Source organism: Phaethon lepturus, unplaced genomic scaffold, assembly GCF_000687285.1.
Source record: "Phaethon lepturus isolate BGI_N335 unplaced genomic scaffold, ASM68728v1 scaffold48298, whole genome shotgun sequence".
Lineage (NCBI taxonomy): Eukaryota > Metazoa > Chordata > Aves > Phaethontiformes > Phaethontidae > Phaethon > Phaethon lepturus.
The window spans coordinates 27,253-54,597 of record NW_010556411.1 but is presented as its reverse complement, the minus strand read 5'-3'; the positions used below and the strand labels follow the sequence as shown (position 1 = coordinate 54,597).

The following is a 27,345-nucleotide window of genomic DNA, read 5'->3' as shown; positions in this document are numbered from 1 at the left end:
TTTTTTTTTTTTTTTTTTTTTTTTTACTCTTAATGAGCAGGTAGTTTATAGGGTCCTGGGAAAACGGCTCAGTAAAAGGAAATGTATAATTGTGTAAAGATTTTGGTGCCTAATTGAGATAGTTACGTGCATGGTGGGGAAAATGTGGGTATTTACTGGAGAGGGGATGGTGACCTGGGGAGCCATCCATTTAGGTGTATGAATGGAACTAGTGGGGAAGGTGGAGTAATGAGGTTTGTGTGGGGAAGGAGCTGAGAGATCTGCTCAGTAAAGACCAGGGCAGCTAGAGCCCGTGTTAGAAAGCGGGCTAGAGGCGACCGGACGGGGTTTAGCACGGCGGAGCACGGGACTGCGGTGAGAGGTGGTGGTGAGAGGTGGTGGCACAGAAGTAGTGAGAAGGAGTCGCAGGGAGGAGAACGGAGGTGAAGCCGATGTGCGGGGAGCGCAGTATGGTGGTGTGACAGTAAAGCCGCAGCTGTGGCAATGACTTTCTGTTGATGAGCTAAGCACAGTGGTGCCTCCTGCCCCGGCTCAGGCAATGCGGAGTGTGCTGAGGACTGCAAGGGAGAACTCGGTGCCTAATCCGAAAACAAAGCCCAGTGCTTTCACAGCTAATGGAGAAAGGCAGATACGATCCCACTGGTGTAACCTCGGTGCTGAAGTGTTTGGAGATAATATGCCAATACTGTGAGCTACAAAGCTGTAAACAGTGGAATGTCTCTAAATTTCAGTTTCCTTAGGGCAAGCTTTCTTGATCACCTGCACACCAGACCATTAACAAGCGGAGAGGAGGCATTGTCCCTCAGTAATCCTCTGCTTGCCAGGAGCATCCCAGGGGTTCATTTCACAGTGCAGAGGAGTCAGCTGCAAAACAAACCTCCCTTTCCAGCAGCCTGGCAATGTTTTGAAGAGCACCAAAAATCTGGGGTGTGCACAAAAGGGACACAACCTTTTCTTTACCTCTTCATCATGGTAGTAGATGCCAAAAATGTAGCAAAAAATCTGAAGCTCCCAGATACTTGAACACCTTGCTGTCTTTTGGGAGGGAGCTGGGTCTTTGTCACAGAATTCTGTCTGTTGCTATAGCTGAAGTTTGTTTTAAAGGTCTGTGACAAAAAAGGGCTCATCTGTGGCTTGTCAGGCAATCCTGTGCCGAGTAATTCCTCTAACCATTTCCTTCAAGCAACAATGTCCTCTTTGTTGGACAAATACTTATTCAGTTGTTGTGTGTAGTTAAATGTAAATCTATTTTATTTACTTCCTTTCTTCTGCATCAGAAGGAAGGATCTGGCTAATTTTCCCAACTTGCCTGTCTTTATTTGCCTGTTCAAAGTCCATCAGAGGAGACAATGGGAATCCAATATTTGCATCAGGGTCAATAACAAAAATTGGACAAAGCTTCCCTCTGAAGCCCACCCCTTGACAAATACAAAATGAGCGTGCGAAAAGGAAACTTTAGTTGGTTTCTTTTCTTGAACTTCAGAGGGAAACAGGTACAATGCTGATATCACAGGAAGAAAGTAGATTTTTGTATATATCTGCTGGGGCTGGATAGTATTGAGTGAAAAGGCCGCACAGTTTCTGTTACTGAACTTGCAACTTACAGTCTTTTTTGATGCCTGAAATCAAAGGCATTACACCTCTGATGAAGTGTTCATATGAACTTTTATTTGAGTTATCTTTCTTGGGTAAATTTCATTTTATTTTAATGTTTTGCACTGTAACCATATGTGGCACAATGAAGCTTGAATGGTTAATGTAGACTTGGATACAAAAATCATTGCTCAGTTTTATTATTTCCTTCATCATAAGCTTGTTCTTTTTAGCCACTCTGTTTATTTCTTCCACTTTATTCCCCATGTATTTTATCCCTCCATTCCAGCTGTTTGTTCTTAGTCTTTGTATAGCTTGCCTATTATATTTAAGGTATGATTCAATCTTTCTTTTTTTTTTTTTTTACAGGCTATGTACTCAACCAACCGAGGGACAGTAGGTGGATTCTTCCTCGCTGGACGAAGCATGGTTTGGTGGCCGGTGAGTGCTATATATTGTGTGGTTTATATAAAATATATGTGTGTGTATGTGCATCCACTTCCATATGACTATGTCCAGTCCTTAAATACTAAGTATCTCTACAATACTGTTGAGACTGTGATGGCTATGTCATGTAGATGCACTTCAAACTTTTTCTCTAGCCATGGTGATACAGGGCAAACTGCACAACAAAAGCCGTCTGATAGGCAGGGAAAAGTTGGGGAAGTTGTCAGTGTTGAGCTCTGAGCTGTCTTGGTTATGTGACCAGCTTGTTTCAACCTACATACATTGGTAATGTCCGTGTAGAGAAATCCAATGCTTTGCCTTTCATCCCACTGTGATTTTTTTTAATATTTTGAGTTTATTACTTCCACTTTATTCAAAGAACCTGGCTCATTTTGAGGTTGTCACAGAGAAGAATTAATTTACTGAAACTTTTCCTTGTAATGCTCTATTGTTTCCACTTTTCGTAACAAGTTCTGGTCTGTAAAAGGAGAAAATCCTGGAAATATTACAATAAGTTATTGGTAAAATACAGTTTAAATTTATTTAAAGATCATCTGTGACTTCTGTGGATTTGTATTCTCTTTCAAGGTGGAGAAAAGGAGACACAGACACAAAATACGTTCATAGTAAGCAGAAATTATATTAGAAACAGTTATCTATTTCTTCTAGATTGTTTAGTGTGACTCCTTGGAAAAGCAGAAAACTTAGACAAACCTGCATTTTCTGAATTACTTGTGTTGTACATGCTTTCATGTGCTTGAATGGAAATCCTCAATACTCCTGATCTTGCATTCAGTCTCCAAAAATGTTTTTGCACTTCATTAAGACTTTTGATTCAAGATTTCACCTACATGAATTCAGTTACAGGATCAGGGAGAGCGAGTGTAAATATTTGTTGTCTAAAAATTTAGGAATTTTCTTGAAGTAGGCTGCAGAAATGCCTACACATCTTTCAGTCTTCCTGTGCTTCAGGGAGCTGCTGTCTGCTTTTAGAAGGGATTGGGACTGACTTTTTAATGACATAAAAAGATTAAAGGCTAATGACAGTAAAAGGTTTCTTAATTTGTTATAGTAGATCTAAGAAAATTCAGGTTCCACTGGAAGATTGAGGAAAGAGAAAGTTTCCAAGTTATTTTCAGATAAATCCCATAATTCTAGGCAGAAAGAAAAAATGCAAACAGATTATTCTGCTTAACTGTCACGTTGGTCAGTGGGCTGGTTTTAACCTTGTGCAATTCTGTATGCCTGTCAAGGGTGAATATGCCCTTGTGTGCAGATGTCAATGAAGGTGGAAGAAGCAAGGCAGGAAAGACCATAAAAAACTTCTGTCTTGCTGCAGTGGCACTGAGAACTCCTAATGAGGAGGGAAGATTATCTAACACTGAGTTGTCTGCCAACACAAAACCAACAGATCGGCAAGTGGGAAGACAAAAGGGGTGACCCCACAGTGCAGTGGTTGCTGCTAGGATCATCTCTCCTTCCCAAACTCTGCAAGCTGAGAATGGATGAAGTTCTAGTCATGAGTGGAGTCCTAGACCACCCCTTCAGTCCTTCCCTTTGGAATGCCAGAAGTGTCTTTTTGCACCATAAAAATAAACCCTTCTTGCTATTCTTGCTGGTATCACTCAAAATAAACAAATGTCAAGAACTCAAACCACAAGCTAAATACCATGTCAGCAGCACCACCTTGGAAAGTTTGCCTTGGATAAAAAGAGATTCCAAAACACTTATTCCTGCAGTTTAGCAAGTAGATAGGATGTCCATCACCCAGAGCAAACTGGGCTGCCATGACTAGGAAACCAAGGAAAGTATAGAAAGTACAGTCAAGTATGTGACCTCAGTTTTGCAACAGCTACTTCTTCTGTGCTTTGACTTTTCTTTTGTGCCATATCAGGACCATGTCACATTTCTGGAAAGCCCAGCTGCATTTCCAAAGACTGTAGATGAGAGGCAGGGTGGGGGAAGTTGTTTCGTAAGTGGACTCTTATTTATCACATTTCTTCCCTGCAATTTCAGTATAATGACCCTTGCCATGTAATTGCTTTCTGGAACAGAGAAAAATGAAACAAAAAAAATCCTGCCACAAATTTGTTTATAAACTTAATTTCCTTAATCTAATTGCATTTTTCAGAGGTTATGCTATGTTCTATGCTCTACAGGGCAGCCATAAGTGGGTTTTTTGGGAAAGAGGCTCATTAGCAGTGTATTAGGATCTCTTACTGACAAGCCTGGGAAAGGGATTCTATTCATTTAAATGATATAATAGCTGTGGTTTAGTAGACTAGAAGAGACTCTGGCAATCAAGAGCTGGAGGTTAGTCCCGCTTTTGATAGGGATTTTGCATGTTTGTCAGTCACTTTGCCTGATTGTGATTCCATTTCTCAGTGTGTAAAGTAGGAGCAAGACAGTTATCCTGGGCCAAAAGCGTCCAGCTTCAGCTCTGATTGTTGACTCCAGCAGAATCATGAAGGTTGCTTAGTATTTTACAGAACCAAGCCCACAGTTAGTCTTTTCTGGCTGTTCTGTGGAGGTAATAGGTCACTTCCATGTTACTTCACTGAAATCACTGCCCTTGTGCAGTGGATGAGCTCACTCAGTAGTCCCAGTAGTTAATTAGGGATCAAGATATATAATGACGTTCTCACTGGTTGCCATAAATTGAAATCCATTGTGGGTTAATCATAATGGTATGAAATGCTGTGCCCTTTCCACAGACTTTTTACAGAAACTGAGAAGAATCTTCAAGAAACTGGTTTTGGTCTCTTGGGCTTTGAGGGAATTGTCTTCAGGAAAGACACATATGGCTCTTTAGCTCTGCTTTTTCCACAAAGACACAGAGAAGCTTGAGGAAAGTGACAGCTTTGTAACAGTGGGCCTTGCAGACCAAACTTTAGCTTCTTTTATTAGGTGAAGGGGTTAGAAAATATTTGGCTGAACCTAACTACCATTGTAAGAAATTAAGTATCTGTTCCTGGAGAACAGTCAGCTTTGGTTACAGCCACTCTCACAGGTTTAACTGTGTTTCATGCACAATTAAAAAAAAAAAACAAACAAAAAACCCAACCTACTTCAATTTTGAAGCTTTCCTGCTTTTTTGAATTTTGTTCTTCAGTTTCTGTAGTTTTGCAGACAGAGCTATTTGTGCAAAATTACAGATTACCTTACACACCTCAGTTCCTGAGGCATAAATGCTAACAGGACAAAGAGTATCTGCTGGGCATCTGAAGTCCAGCTATGGTTAGAAAGATTTACTGAAGAGTTACTTTAGGAAGCATGCAGAGTCAAGGACATACTACACTTTAAACAGAAATGTAACTCAGCTTGTTTGTTGCTACTTACGTGTTGATCTTTGTGACACAGGTAAGAATTAAGGAAAAAACTCAAACAGATTGTTGCTTCAGTTCTGCCTGGCTTTTTTTTCATGGCCATCAGAACTCACCACTGGCACAATTTCTCTGATCTATGCATCCAGTTAAGTTTTACATATTCTTAGAATTCTCCCCACTTGCTGAATCTGACACTGCGGTGAGGAGCCAGGGAAGTCAACTCTGGTATGAATATGATTTGTATTTCCTTTTCTTAAGTTAAGTGGAATAAGAAATTATTTTGTCAAGTTCCATGCAAAAAATAGTGTGAAATCAATAGTTTTCAGATTAAAAAGAATAAAGTAATCAAAGCAAAGTTCTGGTAGAAAAGGAAAAGATCAGTGAAACAGATTTCTACAGAATCCATCAGAATTTTCCAGCTGGCTAGGAGGTGTTGTTTGTCTCAGAGGACAAAGGTGGAAAGGTATCAGATCAGCCTGCTTGTGAATGTGCTGTTCCAACAGCATCAGGCTTCTCAGAAGACAGAAACACGTTTGATGTGTATTGTACATCCATTTTTCTTGCTTAGTGAACTGGGAAGTGTATAAATGCGGTTTAATTTGGCAATAAAGCCGTACGTAGCATTTGTAGAGTAATTGGGAAAGCAGAATAAAAACCTACACTTCTTTCTTTGGCTCTCAGAGCCTTGAAAAGCGTGGCAGTAATATTTCATTGTAAGCAGTGTACTGATTTTTCCAAAGAGACTAAGCATGATCCCAAAAAACTCAGGTAGGAAAAATTGTATCCTTCCATCAGGGTAAAGTCATACGTTGCAGGGAAGAGTCATGAGTTAAAGAAAAGCACAGACAGCGTCAAGGAGCAGTTCTCAAACAAGGGAATCAGAAATTTGTCCAGGAAAGAGGGGTTTGAGAAGCAGCTTCTGCAGGTCACCCATGGGAGAAGCGATACCTCAGGGCAAGGCTCATGACCTCATGCTGATGTGAGGGAGCCTCTGCTGTTCTCTGTAAAGGGTCTGAAGGCCACAGGCAAGGTGTGCTTGGGACTGGGGAAAAGGGTTTGGTACCGAGCTAACGCTTTCAAACACGAAAGCGGACAGTAGGGCAATGGGGTATGTACAAGCAGGTACTGGAAGGGAGAAAAAGCTGTAAGCTGTACAGTCTGCACGCTGTCGCTGCAGTGGTCACTGATTTGCAAAGTACATCGTATATGATTTGGAACAGCAAGTGCCAGGATGTCAGTGCATCCTCAAGTTAATGAAAAGAGCAAGGTGAAATGGTTAATGAGTAACATGGAAAAAACAGAGTGATCATCATCTGTCTGTGGTGTGGTGGTACTTTTCCTGAACAGAGTACTCTTGTTAAAACCTGACCTCTTAAAAGATTTTAAAAGAGTTAATGTTCCACGTTGGCCTCAGGTTAGTTCAGTTTTTTGTCCTCTCTTTCCCTCTTAGCAGCTTTTGTTCCTTTCAATCAACTTTCTTCTTTACTTTTCCTCCTAGATCTGTTTTTAAAATCAATTCACTAACACATTCACTGAGAACAGTTAACACTTCTAGAAAATTGTTCCTCCATGTCATCCCCCAGTTACAGCCCAGTGTTTATTAGGTCATGCATAGGTATGCTGCAGCGTGTACCGATGGCAAATCAGGCAATTCCAGTAATGAGCCTTTTCAGTACAAAAATACCGCAGCAGTAAGTTCTTCAGCAAGACAGCTTGGGCTCAGAGCCCATCTGCCTTCTTCCCTCATCCTTAAAGTACTGCCGTGGCAGACTGGAGATTTCTTTCCCCTCTGGCATCAGCAGCTAACAGGGTGCACGCATAGTTGGTAAGTGCTCCTCTTGCTTGAACCATGCTGCAGTTTTAAGAGTCATATGCATTTTCCCAGCTGTGAAGTCACGTTCTACCTTTCCATGTATACATAACAATAGAAAACAGTTTTTAAATTGCATCCATTATTAATATGTGTCGATCTTACTGTTCTGCTGCACCGGATGTTCCCTAATTCAGAGAAGAAAATTTAGAAAGTGAAGGTGGTATCTGCATTCACATTGTTTTGTTTTTGTGCTGGCCCTAAATGTGTCGGTAATTTTGCATTGGTTTGGTTTGGTATTTTTCTTACAGTACGGTTGTACTCTGGGTAAAGTTGGGAACACGGCGTTGTCAATGAATGCTACAGTATGTCCTGGGGTTTCGGGCACTGAGCCAAAGCTTACTACTGCTGTCAGTTCTTAACGTTCTTCACTAGCCGCTTTTGTTACTTGGATCGGCTTGCAGTACATTTTAAGCTTTTGAAATGGGAGAGGGAACACATTAAATAAAATCAGAGATTAATATGGTTAATCTTTTCTGGTGATTGCAATTCTAGTAAGCTAGATTTAAGTTTAATTATTCATCTCCAAGGAAAGCACTGGACAACAATGCTCATGCCTGGTATAAATGGTATTTGTTTCTTCATGGTCATTGCTGGGAAAACACTGTTGCTGTCACAAAGAGGTTAGAAGAAGAAGTTTTCTTTATTACCAGTGATCTCTCTGGCTTATTTGCTAATACTTGTTGCAACATTTATCATTCCTGTAGAAATGTCTGCCATATGACAAACTGGTTACATTTCTGTAGGGCACAACTGGCTTCCAGAAGTGTGTTAAAAAAAACAGCAACACCTCCCCCCCCCCCCCAAAAATCCAGAACTGAGTGAACTTAGAGACATAAGTTTCCTGCCACAGCAAAAGAACAGTTTGCAAGAAGAATAGAAGAAAGCAGGATATCAAACTGAGGAAAGGAGGAAAAAGTAAGCTTGGAAAAGGAGGAGTGGAATCCTCTGATGAATTTCATTTGTACACTGCACATAAAAAATGGGGGAGGAAAATCTATTTTGGATTAGAGATCAATATTGTGAGATGAAGAGCATGGCTGCTATTCCTGGCTTTGACATAGCTCTATAGAATAAATCTGATCTTCACAGGTGGATTTCCATGGTGAAATCCTCTTATCCTCCTGAATCTCAGGCAATTGTCCCTATGCTCTCAAAAAGGCTGACTAAATTTTTACTGCTACTCAGAGAACTCACTGCAGTGACTGCAGACCTGGAAATTTGTAACTATTCCTTTTACATACATTTTAGGACCCTAAACATCTCCCATTGAGTTACAGGCAAGGAATATATTTCCCTTTTGTAAGGTGACTCCCAACGTATTCCAACCACCTGTATTTGGGAAATACATAAGGGGAATGTGCCGGATGTAGGTCCTGCATATGTCTAAAAAACCCTTTTTAAGCACCTTGGGATCTTTCAACATGAGAGGTCTACCTCAAGTGAGAGCAATGGAAGCTGATCAGCAGGGGGTTTTTTGCCTACTTTCTATATGTTTTTCTTTTTTTTTTAACCTTGATTCTTTTTTTTCTTTGTAGCTTTCAGAGAACATAAAAGAAAAAATGGAAGTGAATAAAAAATGTTCACTCGCCTCTTTTCATCTTGGAACTACTCCAGCTCACTTGTCTTCTGCCTACAATACCCAACCCAACCTCTTTTTCATGCTCGAGTTCTCACCCTGTATCCTTCAATGTATGACCTTGTAAATTATTGTTAGGCATTTCTGCTGCCTTTTAATGGTTTCATTTTGAGGAAATGAAGCTCATACCTTTTCTCTTCATCTTTTCTATTGTCTGAGCTATTTGATGAAGATTTAGATCTTTTGGCACAATCTCTCTTTTGTGAACGGCTCCTGCCTGTCTGTAATCCAACATAAACCTTTCTTTTTTTTTTTTTTTTTAATGTTTCCCCTGTTCATCAATTCTTATGTTCTCCTCACCGTTCTGTTTGTATGATCAGTGCAATATTTGGAGGTCTTAGAGATCCAGCACTTCTTAAATATAACTCCTTGATTTGCTATTGTTTCTACCTTCCAGAAGCACTTTCTCAGCAGATATTTCTGCCATTCAGATTTCAGAATTTAATTCAGTAATCGAATATCTTTTGACTAAAAGTGAACCAAGTACAAAGTCTGTCCAACTCTCACTGGTGATACATTTAGTTCCACAGACTGTGGAATATGAAAAAGGGAGCGCCAGTTTGGCAAGGGAGTATGCACTTATCATTTCCTCCTTGAGCAAGACAGATCGCAGTCTTCTTCCCTAATTGTTTCCATATCACCCACATGTAAGTTAGTCAAGCTTTGCAAATATTTTAAAATCTCTATTGGTGTCATAAACTCTTTGCCTTAACTGGAAGAAGGACTTCTGTGTAACATCCTATTCATTGTCATTGTTGTAGATATGATGGCAGGAGTCTCAGATTTGAGCAGGAACAATAAGAGGGAGTCTTGAAAGTTGTCAAGGAAGTTAGTTGTCAATAATTCTCATCATCACCATCTGATAATAAGCATGAGTTGAAAATGCCAAACGAACATGATTTTTTCAAGTTACCATAAAGAGGACCCAAGAGCCAAATATTGTTCTTTCTGTTTCCAGATTGGTGCTTCTCTGTTTGCCAGTAACATTGGCAGTGGACATTTTGTGGGAATCGCAGGAACAGCAGCAGCTGGAGGAATTGCCATCGGAGGATATGAATGGAATGTAAGTGGCATGCATTTAGGTGAACGTATTTGTGACATCAGGATTATCTGCAGAGTTTAATCAAAATAACATTGCATAATAATTTAGGACTGTAAAAGTTTGTGCTTGGCAACACTTGTTTTCTGTACAGACCAGTAAATGCCAATGTAATCTACTATTTAGCCCATCCTCCTTGGTTCTTGTCCAAGCCACTGGGGGATGACGACCCTTTTCTGTTGAATGAGGCTTTTTAGAGAGCATTTGAGCCAAATAAATTGATGGATTCTCTTCCCTATACATATCTTTTGATTACTTTTAAAGTATTTATAAAGAGCTCTTTCAGACTGCAGGATGTTTGGAAGAATTTATCAGTTCTGTAATCTGTAGTATTTTTTACAGCATTTTGCTATGTAGGAATTGTTGAAGGAGCTTTGATTTCTTCACAGGCTATAAGAAATTTTGGACATCCTTCACAACAACCTGCATTCCAAAAATCTTTTCCTTTCTTCTTCCTCTAATTACGTGTGTGTTTTGCTTATGGTTGCAGTATAGGGTAGATATATGCAAGCTGACCTGAAATGAACTACTTGGGATACCAGGAGTAGTGTTAACTGCAACAGCACAGGAATTCACAGGATCTAAGTCGGTCCATTTCCTTGTATTGTCAGGCTCTGTGGGTGTGGATAGTAATGCCTTTGTTCTGTTTAATTCACCTTCATGGAAGGGATTATACCATGACACAAAGGGCTTAATGAGTGTACATAAGTCGATACTTTCCTTGCATATAGTTCTGCACAGTGAAGGAAGCATACCAGCCTGAGGGATTTGGCTTTTTTCCTTAGCAAGTCGATGGTTGCTGCAAATAGTCAAGTACTCATATGATACAAACATTTAAGAAGAAGGATAAAGGCTAAAATGAACTCTGTGAGATGTGCACAGTTAATCTGTTACCTTTCTCTATTTTCTCTTTCTAGTCCTGTAACAAACCCGATTTCCCTTCTCTTTGTACCAAAACTAAGCAAAACAAAACAGAACAAACATTGCTTGAGATTTCATGATATTCAAGTCTCTAGGACCCATATTCTTCTTCAAACTTATCCACCTCTAACGCTTCATCTCCTGGGAGATTCTCTGTGGAGTAATATTAATACACAGTGTACAACAATTGGTTTTTAGAAAGAAGCAATGATGCTTGTGTGTATTTGAGTAGATACATTACATAGCTCATTACTTATGACATATTGGGACTGGTGTACAGGTTAATAGTCATGGTGGGAATATTGCTCTTGACTGTATAATCTGATTCTCCTCTTGAAAGAAATACTAAATTTGACTGTTATCATGCTTGTGTAACTCTATTATTCCACTGAAATTATTTCTAATTTGTATTAGTATGACAGCAGAAGCTGACCCAGTATTTCTTGTCCATCTTATGGTTTTGATATAAGGACAGGACTTAAAGGATACAGTTAAAAAAGCTCTCTAAGCCCTGTGAACAGAATAAATGCAGAGTGCAGGTCTGAGAGCAGGATTTTGTTCTATATATATCAATTTAAATATGTACAGCTCTGTATCATTTGCTAGCCATTTAAGTCAGAAAACTGACACTGCAATACAGTAAGATCTATAGTTCACAAAATACCTGTGGTAACACAAAAAATATTATGGAATGGTATTGTGGAAATACACAATATTTTACAAAACGTGTTTCAACCTGTACAGTACCTGAGATGATTGTTGTAAAACATACAGCCATCTCACAGAGACCCAATGCAGAAAGCAGTTAATGATCAAAATAATAATCAAAAGAAGTTCTACTCTCCCCAGTACCTAGATTTGCAGATGTCACAACATACCATTGCAGCATACCTGGTTCTGAGTGAGAAAGTATCCTGCATCAGTGGCTCTGGGATCAAGATGCTAGCAAATAGGTCTCAGGTAGCAGAATTCACCTTCCTTGATACTTCCCAGGAATGGTAGTCTTTTGGGCTGGTTTCATTTTAACCATCACTAAACCAGTCTCTCTGGGCCTGCTCTGAAGAAGGCTAGGATAGTCTGGTGCTTTGATACTAGAGGGCAATCCTGTGAGAATAAATCAGCTGTTTTTCCAGAAAGTGTGTTATTATCATGTGTGCTTCTCTGGGACATCTAGCATGCAATCTAGTCTGCATAATACCTGACAAATTTTTTGGCCAAGATTTCATTCCCAAATTTTCAACTGTAACTCAAAGGACAGAGCAGTTCCTCCTCCCCCCAGTGCCCACAATACCCAGGTTTATGTGGTTTCAGTGGTCTCTAGCTGCTATTGGGTCTGACAAACGGTCTTCGGGAGTGCTATCCAGAGAAAGAAGGCTAATTCAGCTGATCTTGTCTTGGCTACAGGCTCTGATATTTGTGGTTGTTCTAGGATGGCTGTTTGTACCCATCTACGTCAAAGCTGGGGTAAGTCAAAACAGTATGTTATGCTTTTCTTTGCTGCTCGTGTTTGTGGATCAGGTCTTGAATATTGCAAAGCTGTTATGAATGGCACAAGATCTGAACGTGCTAGAACTGTACTATATTACGTCTGCATATATTTGAAAAGTGAAGATTCTCTGCTCTGAGACCTGAGTTGAGAAGTACTTGGTACTTTCTCCTTGTTCTCCTTTGATTCCTGGAGCTGCTCTTCCTTTGCAACTACATTTGCAGCTCCCCTCCCTTTGCCCTCCACTCTTACAGTATCTGAGTAGCAAAAAACTTCTAATTTGCTTTATATCTGTTCCCCATTATCTGAAACCTTATCTATCCTCCCTGCAGGTGGTGACAATGCCAGAGTATCTGAAGAAGCGTTTTGGTGGGAAACGGATTCAGGTCTACCTGTCAGTTCTTTCTCTGATCCTGTATATTTTCACGAAGATCTCAGTAAGTAAAACTTCTACAGCATTTCTTCCATCCTACATTGATCTAAAGAAAAGAAACTCCCGTTTACAATATTGCTCACACAGCTGGTCAACTGTTTCTGATTTGGAGCCCTTCGTTGAATTAAGGACTGTAAAAATATGATTTTGTGTTTTCTTTATCCTGTCTAGTAAGATTGTGTATCCGGATCTCTTCTGCAATCCAAGTGTTTTCCTTCCTGGCAACGTCTCTTGACTCTTGTGCTTTCTCTTTCTTTTTTAGGTTTTAAGGTTTACTTCTACTTATGCTGTCCTCTAGAACATGTTAGGGTGGAGGGAAACTTGTATTGTATTACAGTCTATTATCCTACAGATCCGGGAAACATGTAGTGGGATGTTCTGTCCCCAAACTTCATATTTATCTGTCTTAGCATCCTCTGGTGAACATGTCATCAGTAATATAGATGAGGGAAAAGAACAAGAGGGCTATGGAGAAAAAATTATTAATAAGAATTAGAAAATAAAGGAGTGGGGAAATGTAAAGGAGGGAAATTATAACAGCTGAGGTGAAAGGAGGGAAGAGGAGAGATTCTGCTAATGGGCAAGTGGTTGGTATAAAGTTTAAGGTGCTATGAAGTTAATGTTTATTAAGTAAGTGGTTGTGTTGCCGTGAAGTATTGAAGGGAGACGGTATTTTCCATATATCTTGAAACTACCAAGCCTCTAAAGAAGTCCACAGTTCAGGCATACCTCAATCTGTTGTTTTGCAGAAGTTGCCATGGCAGATTACTCTTTGCCCTCTGAATGGGAGCTGAGTGATAATAGTGCAATTTAAGCTAAAAGATTGGCCTTTTGCTCTCATTCTCACATCTTCACGATAACTGATCCTTAGAAAGGTTATAAATTAAACAGATTGGTACTATGGAGCTGGCCTCAAAGTTGGATTTCCGTATATTTCAAAAGGATTAGTTAATTTGCTGTTGTTGTTCTTAACTACCATAATCAGAAATCCCAGGTATGACACAGAGTTCTGGCAGCTCTAGCAGCTGAGAAACTCTTCCAGTCAGATGACTCAGTCCTATTCTGCAACTCATGTTTGTAATGGGCCCATCAAGGTGTTACGTAGGTTCTGAATTTACTATCTATCTTTTATTTCCAGCCTCTACCATGCCTAAGGATCTGGTTGTGGGATTTCACCCCATTTCAGTTGGAGGGTTTTGCTTCCAGGCAAGACAGGTTCTCCATTTAAGCTTCCAGTGTGGTCATGAGGCTGAAGCACCCTCTCCTGCTCTTGTGGTCCTGTCTTGTTAGGGAGCAAAGCAATAGTCAGGAGACCCATACAGCAGCAGATTAACTGGGCCCCACTCTACCAGTGGCCTATGCCAACTTCCCATCAACCCAGTTATTCCAGAAGTGTGTGGGGAATTGCCATGGGGCTGGGTCCCTGTGCCATGCAGGGGAAAAATCTGGTGCACAATTTTCTCTAACCATTTCTCTTGTTTCCCCCATCTGCCCAGAACAACTCTGACAGTGTCTGTCCCACGTACAAATGTAGCTCAGATTTCTGTAGTATATAATCATGTCTTCTGCATTGTTGTCTTATGTCACTGTATTCAGTAGATTGAATTTGGATTTGCCCAGGTCTGATTTACTTGCCTTATCTTATTCAGACAGTCAAAGTCCTTGGAGGTTTCAGGTACTGCCAGAGGTTGTCAGAGTAGGTTTTTCTATACCATGCTATGCCAGACCATGCCCAAATTGTCTGCAGATGAACCAGCTTCAGAAACAGAAAGGGAAGGGCCGATCCATCCTGGACCATAGCTAACTACTTTGTGCTGTGTAGATGTACGCATGCTGTGTGAAGCTAGCACAGGTCTCTCTTGCCAGAGGCACGTTGTATATCAAACATACCCATGTGTTGACAATCCATGCCATAGCCGACTTGGAGATTTGCATTTTACTTCCTTGACTGATGCCTTTGCAAACACTCTCTTGTGATCTTTGGGGCTTACTGAGATTTGATAAAGAAGGATGGGTTTCTGCCCTGCCCTTAACAGGCAGTTACACCTATCAGTTTGACTGGCCGTGACACTTACTGCCACTTACCCTTGTACAAGAGTGGCATCTTGTTTCTGGCATAGTTATTTCATATGCTGCTTCCTTGATGTGTTAACATGTTATCTAATGTTCTTAATAATATAATAATTACGATGCTTTTCAATGAACAATGTAATATGTCAGGTCATGTAACTCCTGGCATGCTCTTTCCGGCACAGTGCCCACCACCATGTAATGATCAGATTCCCTTTGCACACCTCTGTACAAGGTCATTACCATTTCCCTTTTCCTGCACATTTTCTGTGTATTTTTTGTTGATTTCTTACCTTGGTTTGTGGCTAATCAACCACTTGCCAGACAAGGCCGTGCTGCAAGGTGTTGATCTTTGGGATCAGGACACATGTGATCTTTGAGCCCAAAGGATTTCTGTTGCACAGGTGCCTCACATGTACATGCTTCCTAAGCATGCAGTGCTTTGTGAGTAATGCCCATAGCAGCTTTCAGGGGCTTGCTAGCCACTCGTGTTGCTGATACTAGTCATTATGCCAAAGAAAATGGCCTAGTAAAAATAAAATCTTGATGGAGAGTAATTGACTAAATTATGACAAGACAAAAGGAAATTAAGACCTGAATGCTTTTGAAGAAATCAGAAATTGTAAACTGGAATTTCTAAATGTGTTACAGCATTTTCTTTACAATCATTGTGCATAATTTCAGTAGTAAGTGTATGGGCATAGACTTACCAGGGGGAAGAGGAGGGAGAAGGATAACCTCCTCTTAGGGCTGCACAGTGTAGGGAGCAAGGAATATGTGTCACTGCCCTGACTCCCATGATAACATTGCAGGTGGATTCACTCAGTTGGCATGTGTTCTGCCAGTTGTTCCTGCATAGTCTTTGGAGAGATAGCTTGTAATGTAAAGGAAAGATTTATTCTATTCGGAGATAAGATAAAGATTAAATTGTGTCCATAAAAGAGTATAAATGGAGAAACAAGGAAATATTGATAGGCAATAAGTGAAGTTGGAAGGTAACTCAGCAATTCAAAGAAGCTGATACATTGCTCAGGATGCTAAATAATTAACTATACATTTATTTCTGAGGAGTCATTTTAGGGCCATTAATATTTAATGATATGTAGACTAAACTGAAGCCAAGAACAATAAAAGAAAGATCTGGGACATAAGTGGTGTGAAAAGATAGGAAAAAAAAATTCCCATAGAGAGAAGGGACAAAGGATATGGTCTAAAAGCCACTGGGGATAAGAGCTAAAAGTCTTTGGTTCCCACTTCCAAACTAAAACCTATAAGAAATCATCTGAAGCTACTCCAGAGGGAGAGTTTTGGGAGTGGGACCTCTGTTGTGATTCATACTGCTTCACAGTTGTTTTCTGCATGTCAGGACAGTAGGGTTGGAGGACCTCTTGCTTCAGAGGTCGGTACCTCTTCCTCATTCTCCAGAGTGAATCAAGGGTGAGATCATACCCTGCAGTCTCGGTTTCAGCGTCTCTGGAATGAAGAGGGTTTCTTCAACCAGCATCTCCCAGCTAGCCAGGCTGTGTAACTGCTTATTAGTATATCTGCCCTGCTTTACCTCAGTCTAGCCGTGGACAAAAGCGGTGCAAGTGCCTGTTCTGTGGTCGCAGGCTCTGGCTGTCCTGCAGCCTGGCCTGTGGAACCTCCTGCTCCTCCAGTGAGCTGCCACCCAGCAGTAATTGTCTGTGCAGGCTTTACCCCAGGGCATGTGTAATATTGTTCATCTCTCTTTCTCAGACCCTGCATATAGGCAGTTCCTGCAGCATTTTGCAGCTCCTGAGCTTGGTGAACGCCACTAGGACTTGATAAGATTGCCTGTATAGAGCCCTTGTACAGGTGGTGTGGTACACAGAAAGGAGGCATGCAGGTGGGATTGGAGATGAGCCCATGAACTGGATGCTCAGGAGCAAGGATAGGTACAAATGCAAACCTCTAATGAAGGCATAATTTACAATAATGCATTACAAGTGCACTGGGGTACATTATTCTGATTGCGAACTTGGATAAATAACGTTGATGCAAATTATCTCTGAATCAGGAACTGATTTAACATGATTAAAATCCCAGAGTGTTACTCTGAAACCTGAACAATTCCTTTCTTACGCAAGACCTAAAGGTCTCTTCTGTTAGCCAACTGATGTCAATTATTCTGACAGGAACTTAAAAATAGAGATAATATAAGATGTTTGCCTTTAATCACCATTTGTCCTGAACCAGCAAGACTAGCTATACCACATGTATGCAAGCAGTAAAAAAAAAAAAAGTAAGAGACTTATAGAGTAGCATTAAATGAAGAGAACCATGATGTGTCTTGGAGGTTTCATAGAGTCCATCCCTGCACATAGCAGCAAGTGTAAACTGAGTTTTAAGTAATTTATTATTAAGCTGTCTCTCAGTATGTAAGCACAGAATAGTGAGGTGACTGTCTCTAGAAAAAATGATCGATTGAAAAAGACCTGGAAATTCTTTGAGAAGTGTTACAACTCTTGTACTGAAAGCACCACAGCACTGAGAGGAGACTGGCAGTTGTACTAAAATGACCTCTGTTTGCTTTTTGATTTTCTTTTTTTGGTGTGTGTGCAGTACTATAAGGGGTGGAGTTGTGTATTTCAGTACTCTTCATCATGAACGTGTAATATGCCATCATCATGTATTTGAACATTGCTTAATCTATCAATTTTTCTTTTATAGGCAGACATATTCTCTGGAGCTGTATTTATACAGCTGGCCATAGGGCTGAATCTTTATTTGGCCATAATTATCCTGCTTGCTATTACTGCTCTTTACACCATCACAGGTGAGTTTGCAGAGCAGTCTGATAAATCAAAGAAGTTAGGTAAGACAGAAAAAAAGAGAAGAGGGGAGGTGGGTAGGAGGGGAGAAATGAAAACCTGAAAGGGGAGTTATTTACAGCAGTGGTTGTTTGAAGAAGAGAGGTGGTGAGAAAAGGAAAAAAATAGGATTTCCACTGATGCATTTGCACAGGGGCTAACCTATTTGTCTTACCTTTTCTTTGCCATTAGGTGGCCTTGCAGCTGTGATTTACACAGACACCTTACAAACGTTTATCATGGTAGTGGGATCCTTTATTCTCATGGGATTTGGTAAGTAAATCAGGTGAATTAAACTGGAATGTTCAACCATAAATCCCACAGTGGCTATGGAAATGGATCCTGCAGAGTGGAACTCTGTTGTCTTAACCAGCAGACTTCATTTTACATACCTATTTATCAGGGAAGAACATAGGCATATTGCCAAGCCCTTTAATCACTGAGACCACTCCATGTCCAAAGCACAGGTGAATGTGTAAGGTAATATATAGCATCCCATGACAGAACAGGACTTGTGATGGCTCATGAGGTAAAAGCAGAGTTGTTTGCAGGTGATGATGATACTCTTGAGTAGTTCAGAGAACTATTTTTAAAGAAGATTATAATTTCATAGCTCTTCAGATGTTAATGCATGAAAATTTCTGATTCAAAGTGAAGAGCTGTTGGTCACATTGCATGTTTTTTCCTTGTTTCTAGCTGCTAGCTTGTGTTAAAACAACCCAAACGTATTAACATTTTAAGTAAGCCTCGTAGTTGATCTATGGATGTCATTATATTGCCAGCTGGACGAAAGATACGAACTGAACGTTTATGAATAGGACAATGTATGTGTCCAGAAGACCAGATACATTTTAAAACAGAAATCATACTGTTAAACAGAATCAATAGGAAGGGATCATAAGAAAGAAAGAAGCAGTGAAAAGATTCTGTGAATTGTAGTGTCCTTTGCTCATCCTTCTAGTTACTCAGCGCTTGGTTTTCCTTTAGCTAGGTCTTTCACTGAAATTAAATTATTCCACCATTGTTATGACAGAAATAACTTCAGACTGACCTAACCTGGTAAGACCCTGCCTTAGGTTCTCCCTCGGTTAACAGTGTGTGGAAATAATGTATCTTCATTTCACTTCTTGGCAAGGTAGTTGTAAGAGATGTTGAGACGGTGGAGCCTAAACCAATGTTTGCGAGCTATACAGAAACCTAGAAAGAAAGGTCACTTTGGTACTTAGATTGTGTGAATACTGGCAAAACACTGTATGCTGTTTTCCCAAAATGTTGATGTATACTGGCTAGGGTTTTTTTACATCCACATTAAGGAGGTTTTTCTCCTCACATTCTTTAGCTCTACTTGAGATTTCAGTATTGAATAATTTATCGTTACTTTTACTTTCTATTTTTCAGCATTTGCTGAAGTAGGAGGGTATGATGCTTTCATGCAGAAGTACATGGAAGCAATTCCATCCAATATCTCCTATGGGAATACTACAATTAATGCAGAATGTTACACTCCTCGGAAGGATTCCTTTCACATCTTCCGAGATGCCGTCACAGGAGATCTGCCGTGGCCAGGGCTCGTCTTTGGTTTGAGCATCCTTGCTTTGTGGTACTGGTGCACAGATCAGGTAATGTGGAAGCCATATGCCTTGGAAATGCAGCGCACAAAACTCCGTAGACTAGCATGACGTAGGGGTTCTCTTCCCCCACTGTAATCAAAGCTGATTCACAGAAATGGCAGTTATTTCAAGACTGGTCAGTGACTTTTCAGTTTCTGGTTTTGAAACCCCTCCCACAGGGAGAAAATGGAATGGGTGTTCTTTCAGTTCGTCTTATACACTGTGCCCAGCAGATACTGTGTGTAATTCCTTTCTCATCTTTTGTGTGTGACCATGTGTAAAAACACAGAGGTTGTAATGTGAACATTTACTTAGGAAACCATGCATCAAATGATCCCTGTGAGACTGGGTCTAGATATGATTCCCCACTCAGTAATACTAGTTCATTTCCTATTTGTGCAGCTTTCATGTCTGCATGCACAGTCTTGGAAGGATGTTCTTTATATGTCAGGTCTGGAGACTCTTCCCTAGTTCTCCTTCCTTTTCCCTAAAACCTACCATCCAGTTTCCCCAAGAGATCACACTGACATGAGTAGAGGAAAGTCTGCTCCTGCAACTGCGACATGTGAGTGTGTCCAATCTCTAGAAAGTGATCTATCTGCCTTCTGAATTGTGAGGAAGATAATCTTCACAATTTGTAAACAAATGAACAAAACCCTCAATGTAACTGTATCTGTTGCTCAAGTAAATATTTTATTCCTTTTTGGCTTTTTAGTCTATCTGCTTTAAGAACATCTTGTGAGAAAAGAGTTTTACCTCTTAAACACACACTGGATAAATGATATTTTCCTTTACTTATTTCAAACATATCCTTTGATTTTCATGTAGCTTTTATTTTTCTTAGAGACAGAAATAGTAAATAGGCTCTTTCACTATCACAGAGGTTAAGAAGCACTTTGTATCTGGAATTTGGCATGTGTGTTTGTGGAAATGCTATTCTTGGTTGAGTCACACATGCTTGCCGTGTCTCATTGACAGGTTATTGTCCAAAGATGTCTCTCTGGCAAGAACATGTCCCATGTGAAGGCTGGTTGTATCATGTGTGGATACCTGAAACTCTTGCCCATGTTTATTATAGTGATGCCTGGAATGATCAGCCGAATTTTATATACAGGTATGCATATGTGTACAGAAATGCAAATTTCTTCTTGCTGCCTATTTTTAATGCCAATCTCTCTCAATTTCCTATTCTCTGTCCCTTCCAAAATACCTGTTAGATTGTCATCTTGTCATCCAAATTGTCCAGGCACATGTGTGCACAAAAACTAATTACACTGTAAGAAGCCACAGGTCTCCCCCTTTTTCCCAGATTCCAGGTTTCTGCTAATGCTATTGCTGTCTGTTGTATGGGAGAGAAATTCCACAACATCTGTTTGTTACAGCCCCAGTCTGGCTGAACGATTGGAAAATGCTGTCCAGGACTGGTATCCTGCTGGCAATCAGGGGAAGGGGGTCATCAGTCACAGACAGATATTTTGGGCCATGGACAGTCCTGAGTGTAGTGTGGGGGAAATGCCAATGTCCCTTCTCTCTAACCGTCAGTGTGTTCAACAGCAGGCAGAAGAGAGATGCCCAGGTTGGAGGGCGGGGTCTTTGTGTTCCTCTGCTTGTTTTTCTACTTTCTTTCCTTGTGTTGTTCAGTCCTGGTCTGACAAATTAATGCTGATTTTTTTTTTTTTTTTGACCTGCAGCACTTTTCAGTATTCTTTTAGAGAGGAAAGGAAGGGTAGAAGCATAGAATTACCTTCCTCCCTGCCAGCAGACCAAGGATGATATCAAGCATGTCAATCCAGTGGTCCAACACAGAGATAAATTTTAGAAGCTCTACTAATTTGGGAGCATCTGTTGTTAGTATGACCTTGTCTAACCCTGTCTCATGATCCTCTCCTCAGATGTGGTGGCTTGTGTTGTGCCTGAAGTCTGCCAGCAGTACTGTGGCACCACAGTTGGCTGTACAAATATTGCTTATCCAAAAATGGTAGTGGAGCTTATGCCAAATGGTAAGACACTGTCCGTGTTTGTTTGTTTTAGGAAGGGTGAGGCTGCCAGACTGTAAAAACAGGTGACAGAGGGAGCCCAAGTCCCATATTTAGCTCCAAAATTCTTCTTAGAACTATGCACTATTAATCGAAGGGGTAGTCTGTGTTAGTTGTAGCTGCAGGTGCAGAATAGCTACACATTGACAATGTCAGCTCTCAGCTGGCAAATACTGGGTGATGAAATGCGAATTGAGCTTCCTTTCTGTGAAGGTAAAAAATAACCTACTTTGCCAATGATTTATAAAAGATTGTCTCTGCCAGGATTTCTGAGTTGGAGTCATACAGCTGCGGTCCTTCTGCTAAACCCACTGAGGTGGGAGGAGAAAATATTGTATGTACACATTGTCCCATAGGACACCTATTCAATGAGAGAACAAGGTACCACTCTGGAGAGGACTACGTATACAAAGAAGATAAATTTCTGCAGAAAACCACAGAGCTGGTTCATAAGGCTAGGAAGACAGATTATGATATTATACAGACCACGGTTCTTCCCTGATATCTTCAGTACTTCCCCATCATATTATAACTGTTGTACATAGTATTATTAAAATACTACAGTACTTCCCCATACTGTGTTACTAGATCAATACCATCTGGAAAAGTGGCTTACTCTGATTTTCAAACAGTAAAAGAAACTTTATTTTTGCCCAACAACTAGTTTACAAATATACCACAAGCAAGCGAGCACTCCCCTGCAAACGAAAGAAATTATTTTTATAACTGCTGGGGAAAGTCTGCTTAGTACTTTTTTCTTTTTATTTCAGCATTTAACCAGACAGCATTCACAAAAGAAGTACCTATGTTCTAAAAGCTCAAGAGTTGCCCTGTCACTGCTGTAAACAGCTTTTCCAAAGCTCAGCAGACATCACTCCGCGTGCATTGCAAGAGCACATCAGGCAGGCATCAGGACATAAATATGCCAGACAGACTCAGAGCTGGCTGATTTGCAAGGGTCAGACAAGCACTATGGATGGTGCCACGTACTGAGGCTCTTCATGGAATGCTCATCCCAGTTCACATAATCTTTGTATTTCAGGTCTGCGGGGTCTGATGTTGTCAGTCATGTTGGCCTCCCTTATGAGCTCCCTGACTTCCATTTTTAACAGTGCTAGTACTTTGTTCACTATGGACATTTACACCAAAATTCGATCACGGCCATCTGAGAAAGAGCTTATGTTAGCTGGAAGGTAAGTGCAGCCGAGTCTTCCCCAGCCACACAAACATAGTGAGCACCAGACCCATTACAGACCGCAGCCTCCAAAAAATGCCCTACGTCCCTGGGTGACAACCAGCTTTCGCAGTGCGTGGGCAGTGCAGCAGTGGCCTCCTGTGGCCAGACAGACTGTCCCACCGTACACATTCCTTTTGGGAAAAAAAACCCCCACTTTGTTTCCAATTTAATTGACAATGGTTCATGAAGTAGCTAAGCTAATTCTCAACACTTCCTACTGCTATTCAAAGGGAACTGTTTTAAAGTATCTTCACTGGCTTTGTGCTACACCATGCTACAGCCTCAATGAACTAGTTCTAGTTGATCTGCTATTGATTTGTCTCTAGACATAACAAACAAAGGGAAAAAGTTTTGATTGCATGTTTAGCTGTATGCTGACTGGTATTTGACAGACACAATATTCAACTTGGATTTCTTTTGTTCGTTCAATGGTAATTGGCCATTATACTTGATTTTGCTGGTTGAAATACAAACCAGACATTTAAATTATTGATTAGTTGCTGTTTTTTTCTTTTCTGATAGAGGCTTCTAAGCAGGTGGCTAATTGATTATCTGGCTGTGTTTACAGGGCATTTATGTTACTTTTAATTGGCATTAGCATTGCCTGGGTTCCTGTGGTGCAGTCAGCTCAAAGTGGGCAGCTCTTTGATTATATTCAGTCAGTTACCAGCTACCTGGGACCTCCCATTGCTGCTGTCTTCCTGCTTGCCATCTTCTGCAAGCGGGTCAATGAGCAGGTAAGTACAAATTAGGAAACAAGTATGCTGCATGTTCCTTTAGGCGTTGGGAGAACTGTTTTTTTGTTGTCTGTTAGCAACTACTTCCTGTTTATTTTAATGCTACTGTAGCCTAAGGACTCTGTGCTTCTGTACCCCAGGGCCTGAAGTTTCAGAGATGACATTGAAAATGTTTTTTGCTAATCTCATAAATAAACAGTCACCTAGGAATTCCTAGATAGCTCTGAAACGTAGGTTATCTATCACTTTGCTAAGAAGTGTGTCAAATGGATAATTTATGAAAACATATTTGAAAGTAATCTTTTAGGATATTGGTCACCAAACTGCTTTTCCAAACATATCATCTTTCACCTTCCTCTTGACCACTATATATTTTGTCAATGCTCTTTTAAACAAACATGCTGCTGTTTCATGCATTGTTCCCCATTGCTTTTAGGACTTAGTCTGGGAATCACTGATTTTGATTTGTAGAGCAGTGAACTGAGAAATATTGCACTTAAGCCTTTGTAAGTCAGTCAGAAGGCACAAGGTCTGTCACATGCTTTGATGGGACCATAGGCCATGGACCATACGTTAGTCATGGTAACTGGGCTCTCAGACATTCTGAAAACTCAATACTCAGGAATTCAGATGCTCTTCTATAATACTAGGAATAACTATACTTGCCTGTTGCTCAGGTTTGCTCCAAGGAGGATGAGTTCATTGAGAAAGCCTACAGAGAGAAGGTTTTTGAACATGGCTTGAACTTTTTTCTCACTATTTTCTTTTGAGACCAGTTCAGTGGTTATTTGTGTATATATCCAAGAAAAGCCTGTTTTACACACAGGGGATGTTCCATTTCCTATCCCAATATGGCTAAACCTCACAAATGGAGTAAATCTTTGTGCCCTTTGTGGAAACTTGTCATTGACTTTAGCTGAAATTTTACCTGAGTAAGAATTCAGTATAATCCTCGGGGGTTTGTGTACACTGCACAAATTAAACTTGGATAAATAGGGGAGACAAGCATCAAAGCTTCTGAGAATTGGAGCTTTGCATAAGATAAAGTCCAATATTGTAATTACTTACAAGATTTATCAACATTTCTTGCGCAGAACCGTTCTTCTTTCTTCCAGAAATGGAATTAACTATCTTGTCCTACTCCAAAACCTTTTTGTAGCTTTGACCACCGAATAATTAAGACTGTTTTGTTCTTAAACACAGCATTAAACCTAGAATATTTTTTAATCAGGATTTATAAGTTTGTGTTACCATCATCCGTTTTTTGACTTCACAAACTCGGAGAATGGTTGAGATGAGAAGGCACCTCTGGACTAGTGCCAACCCCTGCTACTCAAAATAGGGCTAACGAACAGGATGCTCGGGTCCTGCCCAGTTGGATTTTGAGTATGTCCAGGGATGGAGACTCCACAATGTCTCTAGGCAACCTGCTCCACTGTTCAATCACCCTTACAGTAAAACAAAACAAAATATTTACACAGAATTCCCCATATTTCAATTTGTGCCCAGACATACCTGTGCATCTCTTATAATTTGTGTTAGGGTAATATATACCTAGCAGCCAAACATCCACCACAAGTATCGAGAATTAACTTTTAACTAATCACTAACAAGGTCATTAGAAGATAAACCAGACACATATTTCAGGAGGAATGACACACGCTTGCTAGCTGGTTCCATCATGCTAGAACTGTCAGGGCTTTATCCCTCAAAGATAAAAAGATCTGAGAACAACCCTTGGGATATGTAGTCCTGTATAAGGAGAGCATTGTGTGGACACAGAGAACTTTGAGAAGTGAGCTGGGTAAGGTGTCCTCCGTATTCTTTCACTGAGCTGCTGCTCATTGCTCCTTTCAGTTGTATTAATACACTGAGCTGTAAATATGGTCACTGAAAGTATCTGGGTTGAAACCCATGTGCCAAGGCCAGCGTAACACATAACTACCTCCATGTTTCCTCCAGCAACTATTCAGGGCTTAGAGCTTATTTCCATGCCTGAAGTTACTCATTCTGATAACTTCTGTCACCTTGTCTGCAGGGTGCCTTCTGGGGCCTGATGGTTGGGCTGCTGACTGGACTCAGTAGAATGATTGCAGAGTTTGCCTACGGAACTGGCAACTGTGTGAGCCCTTCCAACTGCCCTTTCATCATCTGTGGGATTCACTACCTTTACTTTGCCATGATACTTTTTGGGGTTTCTACCATCGTCATCCTGGCAGTCTCCTTCATGACTAAGCCCATTCCTGATGTACATGTGAGTATTATTTCAGTCTTGCTCCTCAAGAAATGGAACTTGATGAAACCACTAGTTTTAAACACCAGTACTTGGTGTACTTCCTCCTGACATTTCAGCTACCCACATCCTATAGTTCTTGTAAGAAAGCAAAGGCAATTGTCTTCATTTATCTGTCACAAACCCTCAGTGACTCCCAATAATCTTGGACATTGACTTAATAGATATTTGGGATGCCATGGTCTTATGGCTTGTTCACATGCTGGCCAGACTGATTTCTCTCTGTGTAGTGAGGCTGTAAATTGATAAACTCATTTTGTTTCATGGCAGCTTTACCGCTTGTGTTGGTCTTTGCGGAACAGCAAAGAGGAACGTATTGATCTTGATGCAGATGAGGAGCAGGACAAAGATGATGAAAAAGATGAGGAATCAGGTAACTGTTGAATATCTATAGATTCTATCAATATATTTGAGTATCCCTATTTCATTCCTGAAGAAACATTAACGTGCTTGATATTCAAAGACATCCTACCCCTGCCCCCAACAAAAAAACAACAAAACCTCAAACCCCACATATTAAATGGCTAGTAAGCTATTGCCTCTTACCTATCTATCAAGCTCAGTGTAAATCAGAAATGAAGTGAATTTGAAGGGAGAAATTCTTTTTCCTAGGTAGCTAGGTGGCAGTTCTAGGACTAAAACAATGGAGGTCAGAGGTGGTGTGCACTGGCAGAGATGCGCGTGGATCTAGCACTTGGAATGAAACAATGAGAATTCACTTGGAAATAGTGAGTAGTAGCCAGGATTGAAGGAGCAAGGATGTGGCGCAAGACACCATGAAAGCGAATTGCCAGACATCCATCTGGGCAAAACCACCTACTCTCCTTGCTGGGTTTCTGGTTCTGCTGCCAAGTTCCTTTTCATAAGTATCCTCAAATTCATTTATTTGTCTTCTAATGAAAAGTGTAGAAAGTATTGAAAAAAAGGAGTTTAAGGTTTGCAGAGTGATGTGCTTCTCCAATACCAGGCCAAGTCTCTAGGCTGCAAAAGGCGCAAGTGTCTTCTGCAAAAGGCTCTCTTGCAACAAGTAGAAAATCACTCTTTTTCCCGGTGAGCTGTGAAAACACGGTATTAACTTGATTCTTGTACTGTCTTGTAATAACATGTTTCCAGTAACTATGACCATGAGTCAGAACTGCTATGTTAAATACAGGGATGTCCTTGGTCACAGAGATCGTCTAGTGCATGCAGTGGTCCATGCTTACATTTCATGACCAGTGTGTTATTCCTTCCAGTTAACAAGGAAAGTGAAGAAGAACCGGGATGCTTTAAGAAAGCGTACAACTGGTTCTGTGGCTTAGATCAACAAAAAGGACCCAAACTGAGCAAGGAGGAAGAAGAAGCATTAAAGAAGAAACTGACTGACACAAGCGAAGTACCACTTTGGAGAAATGTTGTGAATATCAATGGCATCATCCTATTGACTGTGGCTGTATTTTGCCATGCCTTCTTTGCATAAACCTCTGATTACAGTTCTGAAATTGTCCTGTATTGCCAAGCAAAAACGATGACTTGTCGATTTACAGAGTTAGATAAACTTAGTATTTTCATTGTCTACGTTTGTAAAAAAATTAGGGTGATCATAATTTCAACAATCTGAAGATGAAGGCTACTGGGATTTCAAGAGAGAGAATTTCTGTTCAGACATTGAATCAATCCAGGGCTAATAGAGGTTCAGAATTTCTATCCAATATTCTCTCTACTTGTGATACATTTC

General features: G+C 40.5%; 1 protein-coding gene across 3 annotated transcripts; it reads left to right on the top strand.

Annotated features, from left to right (window-relative positions):
- The first annotated feature begins 1,965 nt into the window (after positions 1–1,965).
- SLC5A1 (solute carrier family 5 (sodium/glucose cotransporter), member 1) lies at positions 1,966–27,087 on the top strand. Of its 3 annotated transcripts, none has more exons than XM_010292458.1 (14): positions 1,966–2,034; positions 9,834–9,938; positions 12,300–12,359; positions 12,714–12,818; positions 17,576–17,681; positions 17,908–17,988; positions 19,114–19,334; positions 20,304–20,439; positions 21,218–21,325; positions 22,404–22,554; positions 23,167–23,335; positions 25,374–25,589; positions 25,899–26,001; positions 26,864–27,087. In XM_010292458.1, the coding sequence occupies exons 1-14, from the start codon at positions 1,966–1,968 to the stop codon at positions 27,085–27,087; spliced, it is 1,854 nt and encodes a 617-aa protein (XP_010290760.1). The 3 variants fall into 3 exon arrangements, with proteins under 3 accessions (XP_010290760.1, XP_010290762.1, XP_010290761.1); XM_010292460.1 differs by having other exon boundaries at positions 1,969–2,034; positions 26,885–27,087; XM_010292459.1 differs by having other exon boundaries at positions 1,969–2,034; positions 26,882–27,087.
- The last annotated feature ends 258 nt before the right edge of the window (positions 27,088–27,345 follow it).